At 35.1% G+C, this 18,747-nt stretch overlaps 3 protein-coding genes and 3 non-coding genes across 6 annotated transcripts in view; 4 read left to right on the top strand and 2 right to left on the bottom strand.

Moving 5' to 3' along the window:
- Nucleotides 1–289: 289 nt before the first annotated feature.
- LOC108730948 (uncharacterized) lies at nucleotides 290–1,824 on the top strand. The gene is made up of 3 exons (XM_018460941.1): nucleotides 290–493; nucleotides 711–1,051; nucleotides 1,591–1,824. The coding sequence occupies exons 1-3, from the start codon at nucleotides 420–422 to the stop codon at nucleotides 1,782–1,784; spliced, it is 609 nt and encodes a 202-aa protein (XP_018316443.1). The 5' UTR covers nucleotides 290–419; the 3' UTR covers nucleotides 1,785–1,824.
- A 464-nt stretch (nucleotides 1,825–2,288) lies between these two features.
- LOC108730846 (uncharacterized) lies at nucleotides 2,289–6,094 on the bottom strand. The gene is made up of 4 exons (XM_018460770.1): nucleotides 5,960–6,094; nucleotides 5,419–5,669; nucleotides 3,508–4,052; nucleotides 2,289–2,572 (listed from the first exon to the last, which is right to left on the bottom strand). Exons 1-4 carry the CDS (start codon nucleotides 6,092–6,094, stop codon nucleotides 2,289–2,291), a joined length of 1,215 nt encoding a protein of 404 aa, XP_018316272.1.
- A 7,549-nt stretch (nucleotides 6,095–13,643) lies between these two features.
- Nucleotides 13,644–18,747, top strand: part of LOC108730978 (cell death specification protein 2) — a 7,242-nt gene continuing 2,138 nt past the window's right edge. Inside the window, exons 1-3 of the mRNA XM_018460996.1 lie at nucleotides 13,644–13,758; nucleotides 17,242–17,469; nucleotides 17,779–17,957. Coding sequence (XP_018316498.1) covers nucleotides 13,650–13,758; nucleotides 17,242–17,469; nucleotides 17,779–17,957 — 516 coding nt within the window. The 5' untranslated portion in view covers nucleotides 13,644–13,649. The remainder of the gene's footprint in view (nucleotides 13,759–17,241; nucleotides 17,470–17,778; nucleotides 17,958–18,747) is intronic.
- Nucleotides 15,081–15,152, top strand: TRNAH-GUG (transfer RNA histidin (anticodon GUG)). The gene has a single exon. It is a non-coding gene; the product is annotated as a tRNA-His (tRNA).
- Nucleotides 17,015–17,087, bottom strand: TRNAR-CCU (transfer RNA arginine (anticodon CCU)). The gene has a single exon. It is a non-coding gene; the product is annotated as a tRNA-Arg (tRNA).
- Nucleotides 17,603–17,675, top strand: TRNAM-CAU (transfer RNA methionine (anticodon CAU)). The gene has a single exon. It is a non-coding gene; the product is annotated as a tRNA-Met (tRNA).

Raw genomic sequence — 18,747 nt, forward strand, 5'->3', positions numbered from 1 at the left:
CAGCCGGCAGCGCTTCGAGAAGATTTTTCTTTCAACTAAAAGCACATTTTGTGATCAGCAGACAATAAGAGTGATTTCTGTTCTACCAACCACAGTAATTTTTTTTCTAGTTATCGTATGCGGTTAAAAATTTCTTTTTTACCGACCATGATAAAATATAAAATGTAAACAAACGAAAAAAGAATATTCTTTTGATTTTCACAATTATTCTCTACACTTTCATTTTTTTCTCCTTTCTCGCCATGTTGTCACATATTTATATAAATAGAAAGTGAAAACAGAACAGAAATAAAATAAAATACTATTCTACGACTGAACGGCTGTTTCATGCAACTATAAAATTTTGGTCTTTCTTCTGCAGTTTTTACAAGCTAATTTCTAATTTATGACACTGTCGCGTATTAATTTTAAACTGTGCCATGGCCAGAGATCGGGAACTTTTTCATCCAAAAAACATACGCCAACATCGCGCTGCGTTTGATCGTGCATACAGGTCAGCTATACGTTAATCAGTTGTTGACACGAAAATATTAGATTAATCAAAAAGTTCATTATTCGGTTCTTTCCTACGAGACTTGCACTAAATAACCGATCGTGCAACAATTATGCCACGGCATTAATTAAGCAGTTGTGAAATAAAATGACGTACAGAGTTGTAAAACAATAATTAACTTAATTTATTGTAATTAATCGTGTTATTCTCTTAATAGGTCATCGGCGCAACATTATGACAAGGAATATTCCCCCCAACAGGACATTGAAAAAGCGACAGTGTTCGATTTGGTGTACAAATATCTGGGCAAATGCGCCAATCAGGACATGAAGGGGAGACAACGGAACTGCGCGTGTAATAAATTCAATAAGCGACACGCGAGAAAGAAAGACATTCGTGGACGTGACTTGGCGACAATTCATACGAATCTCGACGAAGAAATTTCCGGTGACGATAGCGAGCGCTTTCGATCACGCACAAATAAAAATATTCTTAAAAGAGTATCTAGAAGCTCGTCGAAAGAATGTATCGCCGATTATACGAAAGCTGTCCGCGATGGTACATAAAAACCCTGGTGAAAATAAACATCGGAGCGTAAGTCGAATGTAATGGGAGAGTAACCGAAGCGTAAACTTCTATAAAAAGGCGAAAATTGAACATGTAAAAGAAGCATGTAAATGTTTCTTTTACATTTCATTGTTCCAATTTTCGCCTTCTAGAAGTTTCGTTTACGCTTCTGTTACTCTCCCATTACATCCTATTTACGCTCCGATTTTTATTTTCATCAGGGAACTCATTTTAACGTCGCAATCGAAGCAATCGAGAGAATCTAGCTTGGTATTAAAAAAAGACATAAATTTGTGAAATTATTACAAACAGAACATAGTCATTAAAATGACGTTAAATTGCACCAAAATGTTTATTAAAAGTTGCTTTACAATCAGTAACAATTAATTTTAACGTTATTTTGACATTATCTTAATTGTTCTGCTTATAAAATGAAATTTTTCAGAATTTTCGGGAAGAAGAAAAGAAGAGATAAGTATAGAAACAAATAAAACGTAAATTAACTGTCATTGTTTGATTTCTTTCCTCAGGACGAAGACGTGCAAAATTTTACATACGGGAAGCACTTATATACGGTTTGCAATCCGGATTGTTAATCCCGACCGATTTACGAAAAAACATGCTGCGTGTTTCACGAAAGATAGGAGTTCTATCAAGAAACGCGAAAAAAGACAATAAAGATCCATCGAATATTGTGACTAGCGATACTGAGTATTCTGTGTAAGATTGACAGACTTGATCGTAATAAATTCAATCATCGAAAGGATCATAATGACATGGTAATATTTACGATGTTAATTTCTAATTCCATACTTAAAATTATTTATTAAATATAAATAAATAATAATGAAAATGTAAATAATAAAACCAGTAATGGGGGAAAGGTATTATATCTTTATATTTCTATTAATTTTAATTAAAAATTTTTAAAAGGCATATATATATATATCTATATTTTACTTATAAATGCAACAAACTTTGTGTTAAGCACTAAAAATTTTTATATTGAACAAAGAAATTTACACAAGACTTTTTATTTTAAATCTAATATGTTTAAAAATTATGTATAGGAGAATAAAATCTTACAATTAGAATCGCGAATTTATATTAATTTTATTTTCATGCAATAACTAATGGAAGTAATTATCAAGATAAAGAAGTAATAATCACATTCATTTTCTCGAGCTGTTAAAAATGTGTTTATACAATCCTGAATTTTTAACTCGCGTTACCGCCCTCTCCGTCGTTCGCATTCTTCACGACATCGCCGAATCCACCTTCTCAGCTCTCGTTCGCGTGCCGCAGTTCTCCTGTGGGGAACTCGCGCCCTCAATTCATCGTATACACTATCCTCTGTGTCTTCGTCCTCTTCTTCTACCCTTCCCTCTTCGTCCTCCTCGTCATCTTCTATTCTTTCCTCTTCTTCATCTTCCTCGGTATCATTGCGACGACGTCCGTTCCTAATGACGCGAGGACGATCTGGAGGTTGGATCCTCGAAAGTACATCCATCCCTGGTGAAAATTTTTCTGAGAATTTTTCATATAATTTTTCAGAATTTCTCAGGGTTGAGTAAATTAACTTTTTTTTAACTAAGTTAAATTAAAGTTAACAGCCTTGAAAATTTAACTTAATTAAAATATATATATAAATTAATCCATAATGAAATTAATTGAATTAAAAGTTAAGTTAATAAAAAAAGTAATTGAAAAGTTAAAAGTTAAATTTAGTCCAAACAAACAATCAAAAAAAAGAAGAAAAAAGAAAAAGTTTGACCATTTTACATAATTTTTCGTATTTTTCCTTTCTCACGGCATATTTATTAAAGAATATGATTATTTTTGTTCACAAGTAACGATTATACAATATAAAATTACTAAATTATATACTCATATTATCCTCTCGCATTGTGTCTGAGAATTGACTTCAAAAAAATCAAATTAAAAGTTAATAGTTACCGATAAAATGTAACTAAATTAAGTTAAAAAGTTAAGAGTCTAAAATATAACTAAGAGAGAGTTAAGTTAAAATATTAATTAACTTTTTAATTTAACTTTTATCTTTTTAACTTAGTACTACCCAACCCTGGAATTTCTATATAATTTTTCAGAATTTTTATATAATTTTATAACTTTCTCACATTTTTTATACGAATTGGAACATTTCTCAGAAAATCTATTTACATTTTTTCTCAGAATTTTTCATATATGTTACTTATAAAATATCGTAAGAAAATTCTAAAAGTTTTTGTAAGTATAATTTCTGATGAAATGTTATATAAAATCTAAAAAATTAACAAACATTTTTTAAAAATTATGGAATGAGAAATTTCAGAATATTTTAGAATTTACTTGAAAAATTTTGAGAGAAGATGTAAACTTTCCGAATATTTCTGAGTATTTCTGAAAAATGTTGCAATTCGTATAAAAATTATGAGAAAAATTTTCACCAGGGATATCCTCATCTTCCGTCGTAGTCTCATCTTCTTTCTCATCTGCACGTTGCACTCCTCGATCTTTCACTCGCGCCTTTTTCGCATTTCTAGTTGGATCTGGCGAAGGAATTCTCAAGATTTTTCTGGAAGGTCCGGGGATCGGTTCCGCGTAATTGTCACGTTGCTCCATCTCGATATCACGTTGTTGTCGATAATTTTGGATATCCGAAACATCGGCATCAAATTTCCTGCGACGATCCGCATCATCCCCTTCGTCAGCTGATATTCTGGTTGAATGAAAAATTGGTTCCGAATCCTCAGGCCGATCGACAATAAAAGTCCTGCGAGACTCCTCGCGTGGCGATTTTAGATCTTGACGAGGACTTTTGGGAAATCGTGCGCAACCACATACACCATTTCTCTCATCGACGCTTTTCCGTCTTCTCGATGCATCGTCTACAGTGCGACCTTTACAATCCAAGGAACAGCCATTCCGCTTTATTGGTTTAACAACAGGGCCGACCAAGTGATACTCGTTGCTCAATAATTCCATGACAAATCTATTACGATGTTGTGATTGTTATTAATTTATAGTAAATAGCAAAAAATATTTTTAAGAAATTAATTGGCAAGAAAAAATACCTGTATCATCAATTTGTTAACAAGCTATTATTTCTAAAACTAAGGAAGCGTACTATTTATTATAGAACAGCAAGGAAAAAAAGAAGAAAAAAAAATTAAATCTACTCAGAGCGTCTGTCTTTATTTTATTATTTATTTATATATAACAATGAAAACGTAACTCTTTAACATTTTGGCCGCAGTTTTGCGTCAAGTGAATATTTGTCATTTTCTATTGTAGTTTTATAATCGTATCTTTCAAACACTAGAATTTTGTATAATACAGCGCCATACAAATCTGCCGTACATAACACTGGTCGACAAAAATTCAACATTTTTTTGGCCTTAAAGTAAACGAAGTTGTTTCTGATAAATTTTGATGCGCTGATTACGAATCTGGCCGCGAAAATGTCGTATCACGTCAAGTTTTTGAGATATTCCAACTTAAAGGTGCAAAAAATGAGGTTTTTGGCCATTTTCGTAATCAACCTATCAAAATCTATCAGAAACAACTTCGTTTACTTTAAGGCCAAAATGGTGTCGACCAACGTAATTAGCACCGAATTATCGATCGATAGATGAACAGCTTGGTAACAAGATAAGTCGCGCAATAACAGTGGAAAAATATTGCCTTGAAGAAAACACGATTGTATCTTTCCATAATCGAGAGAGAAAGATAAAAATATCGTTTTAAACTAATGTATAGCATACATTATTTTAAAAATAGTGTGTGTTATAATATAACATCATACATGTATATGTATATGTTACCCTAATAGAAATCTAATTTAATACTGAAAAATAGTATTAATTATATTTATTTTAAGTATTAAAAGTATTGCTGTGCAGTGTATTTAATAAGTAATAATTAATTATTACTTATTAAATACACTGCACAGCAATACTTTTAATACTTAAAATAAATATAATTAATACTATTTTTCAGTATTAAATTAGATTTCTATTAGGGTAACATATACATATATATGTATATGTTACCCTAATAGAAATCTAATTTAATACTGAAAAATAGTATTAATTATATTTATTTTAAGTATTAAAAGTATTGCTGTGCAGTGTATTTAATAAGTAATAATTAATTATTACTTTTCAGAATTAAATTTATATAGATATATATAAGGATAATTTAATATAAATTAATAAAAAAATAACAAAAATAGAAAATTAAATTGATTTCATGAAAATTGTACATATATATGTATAAGTGCACACGTGATTTTATGTGCGAGATACGCGTTTCATCCGATCCGTCTGACCTTCGATGAAGCGACGCCGGGAACTAACCCTTGAGAACAGACCTGTCTCAGCGCGGTCCGCACCTGAGCATAAAGGTCGCCATCGTAGCGATAATGCGACCGGATGTAGTCGACGATCTCCTCGGCGCTCGACGTGATCGGCTGGTCCACGTCGCGTTGCAGCGAACGCATTGCTTCCATCACGCGCAACGAGAACCTCGACGAAGTCTCCACGCCGCATTTGCACTGCCGGGGTATTCGTGGCGAAAGAAATTTTCTGTCTTTTGAGTCTTCAGTCTCCTTTGTTATAATTGAATATAATAAATTGTCATGATTAATGTAATTCAATTTAATGTCAAAATTGTAACGACATTAAGCTATTTCACAAATATCTAATATTCTCAAATAACCTTGTATTTGACAGTATATTTTACTGACATACAAAAAATTAAGATTCGATTTGTCATATAATTTGTGATATAATTTTTTATATAAAGTTTTGAGAGATCGTTGGCTAACACTTTAAAAACGAGCGATTAAATTAATTATATTATTAGATGAATAAAAAATACTCTTTGCGCGTAACTTACTTCCTTAGGCGTATCATCTAATTTCTCACAACCTCCTGGACAAGTTTCGTCTCGTGTCGCATCGTTTTCCCGATCTTCGTCAAGAATTTCATCGACTATCGCGTTGACTTTTTTTTCTATTTGTCTAGCATGCATCTCATTGTCAATGTAATCTATCCGAAAGGTTAATGGAAAATGTCATTGAGACATGTATATGTGTCTGAAACTGAGCATTCTGAAGTTTCAGAAGAGAAAATTCTTTCAAGAATCATTCGTGCATCCTCAAAACACATATCCTCAATATATCAAATATTGTAACGCATATATACAATAATATTAATGTAAAATACAATATAATATAATACTGTACAATATATAATTTATCATAAATATTTAATATAAATTATACATTTAATAATTTGATACTTGATTTATAAACTGCTCATGTTGAAATTTCTAATTTTGAAAGCGACTTTTATGCTCAGATTCCTCTGTGATGTTAATTTTAAAAGATTTTGATAAAGCTACGAGTTTAATAATAAAGCTTCCTCGCGCTAGGACTCGCGGTCCCTGTATCGATTCGCAATCGAAATAACGCCACGAGAAGGTGCTACGGTCAAGGGGCGTAAATAGGTGTGTAGAGAAAAAAGTAGGAGGAGCAGCCGACCTGGCGTAGGTTGCCGGGAGTGCATACGTAAAATATTAATAAGCGGATGAACGTGACTGCGCTGCACGCGGAAATGCTTTTGCACTTTATCGGTATATTCCTCGGTTTTCTCGACTAGACGCTAGGTATTCATGCTGTGTACAAATTACAAATCGCTATTCCGCGAACATGAACACAATAGACACTTGCCAACACGATAGATTCGATAATTATAAGATTATACACGCTATCACATTATTTTTACTTTAATAATCGCAATTTCTTCCCCCCGCTCTCATTCTTTGGGATTTTATAAAAAAATTCCATTCATGCCCTCATCAATTCGCATGTGATGTTGAAGATATATATCTCTCTTTATTCTTAAATTTTTTAAATGCAAGGAGAGATATCCTCGCATTTTATTATGAATCAATATACTATTACAAATGTATAATATTATTTTTTATCATTTTTTCATTTCACAGAAATGGCCATAATTGTTATCGCATAAAATAAAGATTGCGAAGAAAATAATTGAGAAGAAAATAATTTTCAGTTTTCTCTCTCTCGATTTGTCTAGAGAAAATTAATCGGCTTGTATCCATTCTGCGATTGTTAATTGTAACGCCCATTATTAAAACCCATTATACAGTTAATAACACGTATTATTAAAAAAATTTACAAATTGTACCTTTCAACCTCCTTTACAATAACAGCCGTTATTGTGGCTCGAGAAATAGCTCGCGATAAAAATAAGATTACGCGGGCGGAGCGCAGGTGAATCGGGAGAAAAGGTGAGACTCGGCGAATCGGACTTGGCAGACACCACGCTCCACTTTTTCCTCGACGGAGGGACGATGAGGTGCTGGTGTGAGCGATTCCGCTTGTTGTTTCGCGCCGTTTCCGATAAGAACGTAGCCGGGCCCGCCAAGAATTACCTGGACGAGTGCGCGGAAGGATAAGAATAACGGTGCTGGCGCGGTAAGCCGCAATTTGCCAACGGCCTGGGAACCGAAGGGCTGTGGATGGCCTGCCGTGCTCCAACGGGGCCAAATAGTCTAAATGAAAAAGACCCCCGGTGCTTCTATTATAGGTGCAATCGTTGCTTGAAAGCACATCGTTAGAATGAAAAACCGGCGATCTCTTTCTCGTTCGCCAACTATACCTCTTCTCAGCCACGATTTATTAATCCGCACGTAATTACATTGTCGATGCTCTTATTTGGACAATTATGATCCTTTCTCGAAATGACAATTTAAACTCCAAACTCTAAAGCCAGTATTCATAGTCGGCTCTTACATTTAAAACAGTCTCAAGTACAATCTTAAGATGTTGTAAGCTAATCACAGAGTTGTATTAGCACTTTACATTATTACTTAGGACGATTTTAAAATAAGAATTGATCATAAATATTGTCCTGAGTCGTTTCTTTCTTCGGTGGCAGATAACACGTCGAACGCAGGCATTAAAGTCTACTTGCGCGAATCTTTGCATTAACTTAATGCCGATATATTCTGATTGAATATACGCAATTAATAAAAGAACAATACGAAAAGAAAAGAGACATCAGAATATTTTTTTTATCGTAATTATTTTTTATATATTCTTACACTTAAATACTCTTAATTGCTTATTTTATAATCTCGAGCGTTATTATAGCGCTTAAATAGGCTGCACTTATACGTATAATATAAATAAATGGATAATCTTTTTGCGATCAATTAAATTACGTCTATCCAATAACTTTTCGAAAATTAAACGCCGAATTATAATTAAGTAAATCGTACCGTACCGTAGATACTTTGATGAATTTTTCCGTCGAAACACCGCTAATTAGTTAAGTCCTGATAACGATTCTGCGGTTCTAAGTGGGCGCGGAACGAGCGCGAGATTATAAATACCTGGCTGAACCGAAAAAGTTTAATCAGGACTTGGAGAAAGAGAGGGAGGGCCAAAGAGGGAAAGAAGAAGGGTATAGGGAAGCGTCCTCGTGACGACTTGATGAGATAACTTTGCCCAAGTTGTGAAACAACGGGCGTCACGATACGTGACTTCGTGCGAGGGTGAAAGGAGAATCCGTGCTCCCTGTAGGTGCATTGGGGTGAGGGGGTGAAGGCGGAATGAGACTAAGGGGCCAGACACGCGACCACCTTGGATACCGCCCTGTCCTATTCCTGAGGTGTATGATCGTATACGGCGCGTTTACACTGCGTGAGAGGTGACTTTCTTCCGTTTCGTGCGAAGAAACGAAGCATATTTTTGCGTGCGAAAATGCCTGTAAACTCTTCAGCGTTGGTACGGGGTGCTAACAACAGTCTGCGTGATATTTCGTGTAAATAAGTTTGGGCAATATTATCGCGAGCATTTGACACGAAATATCAATGTAAAAGCATTAAAATAAATAGGACACTGCTCTTACACACACACATATATATAGTTCTTCAAGATACAACATTATGTCCCAAGGAGAAGAGTGCACTCACCCGAGTGCGGCAAACAATCTACGCGAAATGAAAAATCACCTGAACTTACAAATCCTTAATGTACATACAAAGGACATTTGCACGTACGTGGTGAGCCTCCGAGGGACGTCGATTAGACCGATTACCGCCGGGGTCGTCGGGGGCGGGTTAGGGGATGCGTTAGGCAGTTCGCTGGTTCATCACGTGACGTGATGTCACGTTACCTGGTGGTCGTCGACAGGTGTTCAGGTTCGCACGAGGTCCGATCGCGAGCAAGGACTAGCCGCGGAAATGCGGCCTGTTATCGGTACAAATCCAGCCACATAATGGTAGTGATCGGTATATCCGAGCAGCGGACAAGAAGTGCGCTCGTAACAATAATGTTCTCGGGTTGATCTCTCTCCACAAGGATTACATTTCATAAAAACGCTCGCTCTCCAAATCAAAAAGATACAAACGCCTTTCCGTCTACAATGAGACTTGATTAGACGTCTAAAGACAGAAAAGCGCGAAAAAATCTTGAGATGTCTCTTGGAAGGGATAAATCTAAAGATTTTTTTTTCAAAATAGATAAAAGAGCTAAATCGCGTCTCGTAAAGTATAAAAGTATTTTATATACGGACGGAAGCGACGTTATACTTGAACGTGCGTTTAATTTCGCTCGCAGCGCACGCTGAACTCGCTTGAGAGGGACATACGATTGTTTCGAAGGCGCCTGTAATTGCGGCGCCGTGGGATCACGACCACGTGGCACCGGTCCTTCGCCTCGCCCTTTCCTTCCCCGTGTCCACCCGCGGCTCATCGCTCCCTTCCGCAGTAAATTAGATATTACGATACTAAATGACGTTATTTAACCCGCGACCGTGCGTGCCCTACCACTGCGGGGATCGGGAGTTGAATCGTGCAGGTCTATGACATTGTTGCACGAGCAACGCGCAGGTGTACATATAACGAAGTCGCTGGCAATCATTGTGATCTTCACGATTGCGTTTAGAGTTTAGAATGATTCCCATTGAAACACACGATCACCCATTCGACACTATGACGACGGATAAAAAAAAATTCGGCTGACACGTGACACCTTAAAGCTTAATCTGTAATGCACTCCCTACTATTTTTTGCTTTTCATTTCTTACCTTTTTCTCCCTTTTGTCACCATTGCGTTTTGCAATCGTGTTTCTTGTCTCTTCTGAAGTTCGTCAACTTTTATTTTTGATGATAAAAAAATAGAGAAGCAGAATAAGAGGTAAAAAAGCAAAACGTGAAAAGTGATGGAAAGCAAGAAACAGGAAGCAAAAAGCACATTGTAGATTAGATTTAAAACACTATGGGTCAGAAAAGAAGCTGGGGGACGTTTTTACATTACTCTTTGCGACTCTTTTAGATTCTTCTCAATGTTATCCTGCAGATAAAAGCTATCGGGCAGTATAACGCACGTGAAAACGATCACGAAGGTTAAAAGGACACGAAATACGATCGAGAGGCAAAAGTAATCGATCTCTTGACCGTTAATCGCGGGCTAGAGGATAATTACAGGACGGACGAGTTGCAACATTAATGAGAACGAGGATAAGAGAGGGACGGGGGAGGGGAGCGATCTAGTATAGCACGCGCCGCCAGCTAATTTACTTCATAATAATTACCGGCGGCGCATTAAACATTCGTACGTAGGTAACGTGAAAGTGTCAGGTGTTGACTGTCCCAGAGGCAACATTAGAAGGCAAACGTAGCGTACGTTAGCTACGTGGTGGATCTATTGCGAGACCGCACTGAGGCGCGCGTGTATAACATGCCTCTCCGCCTCGCATGTGTAAGACTCGCACCTGCATCGCCGCCCGAGGTCTCCCAGAAGGACGGAGGGAAGAAGATCGTATAATTTCTCTGAAAATAGAGCAGCCGAAGAATCGCGTTAACTCGCCCGCCCCCGCGTGCGAAAGTTTCCTAAATTTCCGTACCAATTCGATCAAACTTGCCGCGAGGTTCGACCTCGCGCGATCTCTCGCGATTTTTCCTCATATTTTCGGAAGTCCGCGTTACTTCTGAACGATTCGGAGAAAGAAGATGTTTTTCTACCACTTACAGTATTGTTTCTTTCGTTATACTGCACTACTCCTGATTCTCCAAACTTTAAGCTTATTGTTAATCGACGAATGCAGTGTTTTTAAAAATAATTTTTAACATTCTTTTTTAACTCTTTACCTCTATGTATTCCTATTTTTATTTTATTACTACCGTCCGCTTTATATTCCCTCTTTTTTAAAAATTTATTTTAGAGCTACGATAAACTCATTTCTTCCTTACTCTTCTTTTTTTTATATAAAATGCGAACGATACAAAATATGAGTACGATGAAAAATAAATGATGAATGATTTAAAAAATTATGCATGTCATATAAGAATTACAGATCGAGGCCGTATAAGATATGTATATACGATAAACGCCGGCGATCAGTCATAGCGAGGTCGCGACGTACCGTCGAGCGATGAACCACGCGAATCGCAGATAATACAGGCATAATGATTGGAAGATCAGAATCTCTCCGGTTACCTGAAATTGCGGTACTGGTCGTTATTCTTTCGCGACAATGAATACTTTATATTGCGCTATAGCGTTCCTTCATTACGGGTTAAACGTGTAATCTGTAAAATCAATTTTAAATATACAAAGTTCTACATTGAAAATGAATGTAGTTTCTGAACCTGATAATTCGAAATATGAAAAAAACAGAACACTTTTTCTTTCTTCGCTTATTTAATACACGAAAAAAATTTGCTAACGTATTTAAAAATTTAGCTAAACACAGATCTGAAAACAATGGGCGAGTTTTTTAATTTATCGATTAATCAATCGCTGCATATTCGCAAGTGCAGCTTTTACGAAACAAAATTACATTTGCGCACAATGTGATTGATCAATCGATGAATTAAAAAACGCCCAATTTTGTTAGACCATCAAAATAATTAGAACATTTTGATAACAATAAATGCTGCAAAAAATGTTAACATTCTAGCAACCAGTTTGTGCATCTTATATAATTAATTTGATGGTTCCAACAAAATTATTTTCAGATTTGTATATATCTAGCTAAATTTTTTAATATTTTAACAAAACCGTTCTTTTTCCATGAGTTAATTTATAACATAATTGTGTGACTTATATATAAAATTATATCTAAAATAAATATTATTGTGTTTAAAATTTAAATTCGAATAAATCGTATTTAAAACACAAAGCCTTGCAAATTACACATTAACTCGATTAACTCTCAATACTTCACAATGGCTGCATCCGAAAACGTCGCTCAGATGCCTCCGCGATGCCTCGGATTCATCATCTGTCCTTCTTTAACATTAAATGTTAAACGAGGACAGATGATGAATCCGAGGCATCGGAGGCATCCGAGCGACGTTTCCGAACGCCGCCATTGTCTTTGAAGGTAACGTGTGATTCACACAGCGAAATAAGTGGTAATGCATTAATATCCATTAGTATCGAAGAGCACGAGAACGTATAGAATTCTCGTCGCGGATTATCTACGCGCGTCCTTTTACACATCGTGACCTATTATGTGCCGCGGATTGACCTCGCGATACAGTGATAAGAAAGAGGTACAGTGAGAAGAAAGAGGGGTGGGCATATCGCGATTGGTTAGAGGATTCCGCGCCCGCGTTTTACCTTGTCCAACGACCGACGATCATATCAACGGCGGCAACGAATCAACCGACGGCATAACAACGCGCATGCACTTGGAGGCGGAGTGTTCGATCACCTTCAACGAATTGAGTGGTGGAATTGAGCTCCCGGTGCTTCGTGACCGCGATGTTGCAATACATGACGTGACGCGGCGCGTTATCGCACTTGATGTAGCCGAGTATCCAATAGTCAGGGCAAACCAAGGCAAACTGTTAATCCGACTGTCGCAGGTAGTTCGTTACGGGAGCTTGAGGCTTTCTCGTGAGAAAGCTCGAATCTTTGCGAAATCGCAGTCTTTGAACTCTCTTTGAACGACTTCGATTAATTCTTAATATCGTTTCGCTCGAGACGCGACGAGTGATTCATAAACATCGGGAAGATATGCCGATTTTCAAATCCTGATGACAAGATTATTCAACATCTTTAATCATGTGGAATACGTGAACAGTGAAAAAAAATCACTTTATTAAAAATCAGGTTATAATATCAAAGAAATTCTGCATCAACGAAGAGTTTGATATATGAAACATTGGGTTTAAATTTTTCTATTTTGACATTATTTAACATCTTTATATATCTTAGTAATTTTGTTATACGTAAAAAGCGCACATAAGAAGTGAAATAAAATACAACAAAAAAATAAGTACATGTTTCCAAGAAGAGATTTTTGCACTGTGATCAAGTATGGTTCATTGAACGGAATCTTTCGCTTTCACGAAAGATGTAATTGTCAGCAACTGCGGTACAAGTTATGTCTAAAGGAACTCTTAAGATTTGGCTGATTTTACCATTCACTTATGTAACTTAAGTCGCAACGCTTGTTTTCTCTCGACAATTAAGAGCACATTGTTCGACAGTCGGAGAAATGTGTAAAATCCACCTCGCACATTGAGAGATACTTTTCGAGAAATGAGTTCGCACTCTCATGCGAGGACATTGTGCACCGGAAACGCAATCTCTGGCGCATTTTCGGCGCTACATCTCCTGAGGAGTTACAGTCTATTTGCTCCGAATTCAGGTGCGTAAATCATGAAGTCATAATGTAGGAAGACCAGTTGAATCAATGGCTACGTTTACACCGTGCATTTAGGCCGCGGCCTATACAATAGATGTCCTTGTTTAACCTACAGAATAAACAAGGATATCTATTGTATAGGCCGCGGCCTAAACGCACGGTGTAAACGTAGCCAATTTCAAGAATGAGCAATCATTCAAAGTAATAACTATATTTGTGACCAATCAGGAATTGGTCTCGAATTTTATAAGCCAAATTTTATTACTTCAAATTTTACAAGCTAATATAAAACTATTAAAAATTAGGCACTAATCAGAAATTTGTCCTAAATTATATTCAGTTATCATTAAACGCAATGTTATATTTGTTGTTCTCATATCACGCGTGAAGTCTCCTTAATCAGAGGAAATAAAGATATAATCAGAGGAAAGAAAGATGGAAAAATATATTCTAAAAACTGTCATACATTGGTTGCGTTCAGCAGAATGTTTATTTTGCAACTGTTGGAAATTTTCTTTGCTGAGATAGGACTATTTTTCTATAGAGGAATAGTCCTATCTCAGCAAAATAAACATTCTGCTGAACACAACCAGTCTTCATCGCGGATTCTTCAGTTGTTCTAGAACACTCTGAAATTAAACATTTCTTTTGTATTCTTTTGTCTTTGAAAAAGTGTTTGGGATGTAACGTACAAAGTTATTTTCTATTTGCCAAAAAAGACACTTTTAAACTAAAGAATCTTCATTATTACTATATTCTGATATTTCGAGAATTTCCTGCGTACGCTGAGAGAAAAATGTAGTAAACTTTAATAAATATTTGTCTAAATAATGCCAATTGAATATTTATTAAATGCAAACACGTATTTATTTGGTACAAGATCATTAATTTGATTTAATTATTATTTTTTATTTAGCAAATATTTATTTATTTACAAATAAATATTATATTAGTATTATTCAAACAATTATTTATTAAAATTTAGTGCATTTGTTACTGTAAAATAAAAATTTTATTTTTAATAAAAATGTCCCTTTTATGCTAATTTATTTTATAAAAATTAATAAAAATATCGTAACTTTATATTATGCGTGTTAAATTTTAACTTTGCATATTATAAATTATATTCTTTTTTGTGCTTCATATTTTTGCGTCAAAATGTTTTATACTAAATAAATATAGATACTTTAAATCTGTAGTTTAAATATCGTTAAATATATCCTTTATTTACGGGTTGTTGGCTTCCGTTATGCACAAGTGAGCAAGTTGACCGATGTCCGAATTGATCTTCGATACTTTCCAAGCTTCTCTCAACTCCTCCAGTAGCCGTGATCGTCTAGTGGTTAGGACCCTACGTTGTGGCCGTAGTAACCCAGGTTCGAATCCTGGTCACGGCAATGTGAAAACATTGTCACGGTGGAGGTATTTTTTTTACACAAATTTTGTTTTTTATATTTTTTTATTAGTATCCATACCTATTAAAACAATATATATTAATAAATAGATTATTATTATATTAAATTTAACAATTTCTCGAAGTAATAAATTCAACATCGATACATGTCAAGCAATTTATTACGGAATTCATATAAAATATCAGAAATAATTATAACTGAAAATATTTTAATATTACATACGTTAGAGAGCGCCAATGATCGGTCAAAGTTAGATGTTATGAATACAATATAAATTCTTAATTTTTAAATTTTAATTATCTCAGATGTGATTGTGCGCCGAAACATTCGGACATAAACTACAATCGATCTGAGATGCTAATAATATAAATATGATGACACTCGCCCCAGAAAGTCGAGAGGTCCCAGGTTCGAATCCTGAGGTAATATTTTTCGCAATAAGTTCTTTACAATTTTAGAAAAGGAAACATCGACATAATGACGATGCTACGAATAAGACCGTTCTTAACGAGAACATGTGCTCGCAAAAGTCAAAGATAGATTTAGGGGGGATTATTTCATATATAGGAATGTCCGAATGTTTCGGTTCCTCATCATATTTATATTATTAGCGTCTCAAATTTAAAAATGAAGAATTTTTATGATAATAGCTTTTAAAATAATCATCAAAACAAGCAGTTATTATTTAAATATTATTTTTAAATATCAGAAATCATTATAATTTAATTTAAATTAATAATAAAAATTTTTCTAGATTATGATTACAGTGATAATTTTTAAAATATCCGTTAGTCTCATAGTTCATATCACAAGCAATACTATTACTTACTTATTTGAATCTCTGTTTAAAAAAATAATGAGGAACGAATCGTTCATCTTGTTAAATCTATTTGACTTTTGTGAGCACATGTTCTCGTTAAGAACGGTTGTCTTATTCGTAGCATCGTCATTATGTCGGTGTTTCCTTTTCTAAAATTGTAACTGCCGCTTGAATAGTTAACGTCCGAAGAAATTTTACGGCTTGGCTTAACAATCGCGGCAATTCGCGCGAACGCTAACGTTTGCACAGTTTCGCACGAACCAACAACGAGTCGTTGCATTATCATCACGACATTTCGGGACCCCAATATTTCATCGTCGGTAGCATGCACGTAGCGCGCGATAACCAGACGGGGTAAAAGTTTCAGCTCCGCTCCGGCAAAGTATTCAAGTGTCAAATAAATCTTGCATCGATCAAGCGACCGAACAAACTGCGTTTCACATGCAGCTAATTAATCGTGGAGAAAAAGGAGGGAAAGATGATTTGTTACAGTTTATCATCTACATTGCAATAACTAATTTGTACAAAAAGTTTTAAATTAAACAAGAAATTAATGAGATGTTACGTTATGTAAGAAAAGATATGTATGATATTTATTTTGTTATATTTTTAATAAAATTAAATAATAACATTATGAAAATCTCTCTGAAGAAATGCCATTTCTGTCTTGATTTTTCCGCAGTTTGTGTCAACGATACGCACAATATTAAGGCTGCAGTACAGACTTTTACATAACGTTGCATAACGCATAAAGCGTAAGGCATAAAAGAATCAACCGTAAATTATAAAATAAAGGATTCTGATTGATTGATTTTTTGATGTCTTATACCTTATGCAGTGTTATGCAAAAATCTGTGCTGCGACCTTTATGGTTTCCATACAAAAATTGACCAATCACAATCGAATATAAGAATAATCGACTGTGATTGATGAATTTCTTACGACTTAAGACTTTTAAAGCTTAGGTAATGGCTTATTGTATGAAAGTCCATTATTTTAATAAGGAATAAAAAAAATATATATTTACCCCTGGTGGGACTCGAACCCACAATCCCCGGTTTAGGAGACCGATGCCTTATCCATTAGGCCACAGGGGCGGTCGATGGAAGCGTCTCTAAACCACATAAACCTGTCCGTCCAATAATTAAATATTTATTTTTTTTAATTTTACAATACAAGACTGATAAAATGTAATCGATCGAATGCGTAGTATCTTTGTTAAATCGATAAAATTACCATTTTTATTAGCAGATCTGTGCAGGTATGAGGCGTATCCGTCTCGAGACTACAGCTTCGTCGAGCCGGATATCCTGTCGAGTTCTATGCCGACGGATTCCTCGTCCTCGCCGTTAACATCCCCGCCGTTATCAGCGACGTTCTCGCTCCCAGGAACTCTGCTTCAGCCACCCTATCTAACAGCAATGCCACCCTTGATGCAATCGCTGAGCGTGCCTCAAACCCTCTCGACTCCCTCCACAGGTAAACTGCAATTTCTCTGATTTTCATTTTAACGTTCAATTCTTCTTATATACAATCTTTCGATCACACTTCCAACACTGTCTGTACGAAGGCGCTGTATACTTAAGATCAGATTGATAAGGCACAAACAAGTGCCTCGGTAGCGCAGTAGGCAGCGCGTAAGTCTCATAATCTTAAGGTCGTGAGTTCGATCCTCACCCGGGGCATATTTTTTTTTTTTTTCCCCCCATACAAATTGCACTAGTCGTTACGTTTCTTGGTACATACGAAAAAATAATACATATATTTTATCATTGATGGCCAAAACAGGTGCTATGAGCCGTCACTTCGTTACTACAAATGGCATAGCCGCTCTCCATAGAAGACCTAGAAGCGAGAAGAAACCAATCCCGGATGATCAGAAGGATGAAAAATATTACGAGAGACGTAAACGGAATAATCAGGCAGCGAAAAAATCACGAGACGCCCGCAAAATCAGGGAAGACCACGTAAGAATGCATAATCGATTTTGAGACTCGACTTCAGTCTATGTGATTATAATATAATTCTATTGTCGTAATTGTTCGCGTTACAATTTCGAGCTACGTAGTTCAGTCTTTTTTTTCATAAATCGAACAAAAAAGAAATGATATAATAATAACTGTTAACCGGTTAATAAAATACTTGACAAATAATCGCCAATTCTTTTATTCTCAAAATTTCAATACAGTTTACGATGTGAACTAAATTCAACATTGACGAGAAGCAGGTAGCATCAATAGTCATCACCCAGACAGTACACAATATTTATAAAATATTTACAAAATATTTATAAATATTTATAAGATTTATTTTAAATGTTTTGTAAATATTTTTGTGGTATTAGATTGCACAGATCATAAACATTTATTATAAATAATATGAAATATTTATTGTAAATGTTATAGTAAATGCTATGAAAAAATACTTAATGATACATTTATATAATCCAAGTAAAAAATACTTTTTAGAAATATTTATTTATATTTATCATAAATATTACATAAAATATTTGGTTTATATTTTAATAATATTTCGAATAAAGCTTTATATAAAATATGTATGAAAGATCTATATGACATTTCAAAAAATGAATATTAATAAATATTTATCATAAATACCATATATCATAAATACCATTTATCATAAATACCTTGATCAAAAAGTTCCCGGAATTACCACCAGGTGATGCTCTGAATCAGCTGATTTGAGTTCTGTTTTTTTTTGGTTAAGTTGCCACATCTATCATTGACATTTCCA

The sequence above is a fragment of the Mycetomoellerius zeteki genome, unplaced genomic scaffold, assembly GCF_001594055.1.
Source record: "Mycetomoellerius zeteki isolate Tzet28-1 unplaced genomic scaffold, Tzet1.0 scaffold98, whole genome shotgun sequence".
NCBI lineage: Eukaryota > Metazoa > Arthropoda > Insecta > Hymenoptera > Formicidae > Mycetomoellerius > Mycetomoellerius zeteki.

Bases quoted from the DNA above. Each gene is read 5' to 3' on its own strand.
- LOC108730948 (XM_018460941.1), top strand. From the start codon at position 420: ATGGCCAGAGATCGGGAACTTTTTCATCCAAAAAACATACGCCAACAT. The intron at 494-710 runs GTCAGCTATACG...TTCTCTTAATAG, and splicing joins GCGTTTGATCGTGCATACAG to GTCATCGGCGCAACATTATG. The intron at 1,052-1,590 runs GTACATAAAAAC...TTCTTTCCTCAG, and splicing joins TACGAAAGCTGTCCGCGATG to GACGAAGACGTGCAAAATTT.
- LOC108730846 (XM_018460770.1), bottom strand. From the start codon at position 6,094: ATGCATGCTAGACAAATAGAAAAAAAAGTCAACGCGATAGTCGATGAA. The intron at 4,053-5,418 runs GTTAGTTCCCGG...ACATCGTAATAG, and splicing joins AGACAGGTCTGTTCTCAAGG to ATTTGTCATGGAATTATTGA. The intron at 2,573-3,507 runs GTGAAAATTTTT...AATTTTCACCAG, and splicing joins GGAAGATGAGGATATCCCTG to GGATGGATGTACTTTCGAGG.